At 32.7% G+C, this 3,762-nt stretch overlaps 1 protein-coding gene across 1 annotated transcript; it reads left to right on the top strand.

Annotated features, from left to right (window-relative positions):
• The first annotated feature begins 1,882 nt into the window (after positions 1-1,882).
• LOC133180108 (uncharacterized) lies at positions 1,883-2,585 on the top strand. The gene is made up of 2 exons (XM_061314684.1): positions 1,883-2,156; positions 2,284-2,585. Exons 1-2 carry the CDS (start codon positions 1,883-1,885, stop codon positions 2,583-2,585), a joined length of 576 nt encoding a protein of 191 aa, XP_061170668.1.
• The last annotated feature ends 1,177 nt before the right edge of the window (positions 2,586-3,762 follow it).

Genomic DNA, 3,762 nt, shown 5'->3' on the forward strand with positions numbered 1-3,762 from the left:
TTTGAATGTATAGTAAAAATGCATTATTTCTTTTTCTTAAAAATTCTCCTCTGCTCCTGGATAATAAGCAAACAAACTAAATGCATAGTTTAAATGAGCAAGGAAGGCCTTTCAAAAATTGTGAACTTCAGGAGTTCTTGTGTTAGGGCGGGGCTCTAATGATCATACAGCAAAAATGCAATAATTCTTTGAAAATTTTCTCCTATGCTCCTGGACCGTTCACGGTAGCTCAGTCGGTAGAGCGCTCGCTCCGTGCTTGATCTATACCCCCTCTAGAATAAAACAACTAAATTTCAATGTATCAGACGGTTATTTAAAAACTGAATCTCAATATTGTATAAAGATTATTAATTAAAAACCGAATCTCAATGTTGTAAAAAGTCAAACATAAAACGATTATTATTTACATGTTAATTTTTACTTTCGTTATTAGGCCTAAAATTTCAACTGCCGCTTTGACCTACTACGTTGAGCTACATATTCATCAACATCTGAGGTGGTTGCGATGGAGGACAGGGGCGTGATAAGTGGTCTTTAGCTTTTGTTAACGTTAGGGGATGGAGGGGTACTTGTTCTAAGGGGTGGGTAAGTGCCATCATCATTAATAGTGGTGGGTGTAGCCTGATCATCCTCATCATCATCGTGGATGGTGGTGGGGGTGGAGGGAACAACATGAATAGTGGAGGGGGTGGGATCATCGGTTGTGGAGGAAGAGGGATCATCATCGGTTTTGGGGGGTGCAGAATCATCATCATCATCGTCTTTCACAACGTTCTCACACTTTTTCTTTAACCATTTTTTGAATAGCAGTATTACTACCGTAAAGGTAGTTGCGACTGCCCATCAAAAACCCTATAAAAAATTAACTGAAGTATAATTATTAATATACTTATTAAATTTTAGGTAGTCAATATATTATATCTTCTTCTTCTTCGTTTTCCAAATCAAACTGGAAATTTTGCCTATTATTATTTGGCTTATAGATATGATTCATTTTTTCATTAGGCTTCTTACGGTCAGAATGATTTCCTATTGAATAACAAAATACAAACTGATATCAAAATACATACATCCAATGTAATATAACTGACCACATTATAACCAAGAGCTTTATCCGATAGTGTTTCCTCGTCCTCCAATAGCTTATTTAAACTCGTCAAGATTTTTTCAAGAATGTCTCGTCCTGATTTGTGAAATCACGAATTAGATACGCACCCAAGAGCGAACATCTTAAATAAGAGCGGTTTCCTTCACTCTACCATCAGTCGAATAATTACCGTTAAACTTAGGACAATCCGACATAATGGCATAAAAGTATCTGGACATGATGTAAGTTTATATTTTCTATTTTAATTTTAAAATTTATACAGTGTATGTATCTTAAATGTGAAAATAATAAAGCGTAAAATTAAATTTAATTTTAAAAATTTCGATCTGTGGGATCATCTTTGATAATACATTGTACTTTATTATACTTTTTAAACATTAATGTTGGGTTTAAAAAGATGTTCAGGTTATATTAATTTTTTAAAAAGGGATCAGAAAAAGGCTAGAACGTTTAAGATTTCGAAGATGAATGGGTTGCGCTAGGAGAAGAACTCTGTGTTCATGTATTTCAAACAGGGTATGTTGAATGCTAGGAAAATTGAGTATAAATTCTACAAAAATAAAATTACAATATTTTTTGTAATAAGAGATATACAGTCTGGGAATTCATGGCTAGCCATAACCTTCAAAAAGTTATGGGTTACCTCAACTTTCATTTTTTCAAAAGTTATGGGTATCCAAAACCAAGTTTTATTATGATTGACCATAACTTTTATCAGTAGATAGGTTTTGATTATCCATAACTTAGTCATTCATCTAGTTAAAGTATTGGAGCATGGCCTCTATGTCAGAGTATGATACAATTATGAGAGGTAATAATTCCAGGGTCTGTCCTATCAGACCTGTAAAGTTTTACTGGAGTATTAAGGGTTATCATGCGTTTAGAATTAGGCCCCATCCTGAGATATACTTGAATGTAGAATTAGAGGATAACCCATATGATCCAAATGCCATGAAAGTTTGTTTTCCAACACTTCAGCACATTCCTCAACATCTGCAGAATGCAGTTACTCAGGATAACCATCTACAGAGGGTGAGACATATAGCAGGTAAGAACTATTGTATATTTTAAAAGATGAATTTCACTAAAACACTGTTATTTTTATAAATGTATTTTCACATACACAACATTATTGTATAAGACTGCTGTATAAGACATGACTGTGTTTACTTTAGGAAAACAGATAGGGAGGTGCCCAGCAAACCTTTGTCGGGCATTTCGCCTGATGTTAGAGAGGGAATATGCAACATCAATTGTGTGTAAATGTTCCGGAGAAGTTATACAGTCAACAAGACCTCATCTTCACCAACAATACAGAAGAAGAAGAGGAAATGAGAGGCATGACCTACCTGGGGGTGGTGCAGAACTGAAATGTTTCTATGTTATTTATATAAAAAGACAACATTTTGAGGCTGCAATGCATATATTAGAGGAGTGTCTTCCACTGGTTGAACTTAATCACAGACTTTATGCTTAAAAATGAGAAACACAAGGAGTTTATATAAATGCTTTAATAAAAACACATTGTACATTAAAACTTGTACCGGCATAGGACACAACCCTGAGCTGAGGATGGAAAAATTATGTACAATAAAACATACACTTGTATAGGGCACAACCATGTGCTGAGAATGGAAAAAAAATGTTTACAATAAAAAGTACACCAGTATAGGACACAAACATGAGCTGTTGATAGAAAAAATGTGTACAATAAAACACACACCGGTATAGGACACAACCATGTGCTGAGGATGGAAAAATTATGTACAATAAAACATACACTTGTATAGGGCATAACCATGTGCTGAGAATGAAAAAAAAATGTTTAAAATAAAAAATACACCAGTATAGGACACAACCATGAGCTGTTGATAGAAAAAATGTGTACAATAAAACACACACCGGTACAGGACACAACCATGAGCTGGGAATGAAAATAAGATGTACATCAAAATGTAAAAAAAAAAAATTGTAAACATATATCTATATATCTAAAACATGCTAAAGCTAATTGTTTCAAAATGCAGTTACATAGTACGAAAATTTTTTAAAAAATTTACTTTTCTCTATACAATTTGAGTTAACCTGAGTTTTGAAGATCAAACAGAAATTAACTTGCAACACATCACATCCACTGAATGAGGTACTCTGATATTTAAAACTAAACCTTTAATATTTTTTGTGTTGCATATGCATATATACACAAAACTGTTTTAATATTTTCATTTGAAAGAAAATAAGGTCATGATCTTCTTGGTGGTGAAATTTAAAAGATAAATTCCTGAAAGTAATAACTTACTGACCAAAGTAACACTTGTATAAGGAAGTTGAAACACACAGATTTCAATTTTTCTTATATTGAACACATTTTTGTTCTGTAAAGTGATTAAGAAGTTGATAAAATTTATATGTACAAGGATGATGGCAGAAAGGTAGAATTGTGAATATCATAGAAAGTAAACAGTATCGTAATATTTCAAAAATTGAAAATTGGATTTTTGCATCAAAAACAAACAATATAGGCCCTTAAACATTCTAACTTATATACCAATCAATGTATTCTTTTGTATCATCTGTCTTTAATAAATCATGTTAAAAATTTTTGCAGGAAACTTTTATCATTCTTCATTCTTTTTTTTACTTTTCCCCTTACC

The sequence above is a fragment of the Saccostrea echinata genome, unplaced genomic scaffold (assembly GCF_033153115.1).
Source record: "Saccostrea echinata isolate AGI-Se365-2 ecotype Australia unplaced genomic scaffold, CSIRO_AGI_Sech_v1 ptg000006l, whole genome shotgun sequence".
NCBI lineage: Eukaryota > Metazoa > Mollusca > Bivalvia > Ostreida > Ostreidae > Saccostrea > Saccostrea echinata.

Bases quoted from the DNA above. Each gene is read 5' to 3' on its own strand.
- LOC133180108 (XM_061314684.1), top strand. From the start codon at position 1,883: ATGGCCTCTATGTCAGAGTATGATACAATTATGAGAGGTAATAATTCC. The intron at 2,157-2,283 runs GTAAGAACTATT...TGTTTACTTTAG, and splicing joins GAGGGTGAGACATATAGCAG to GAAAACAGATAGGGAGGTGC.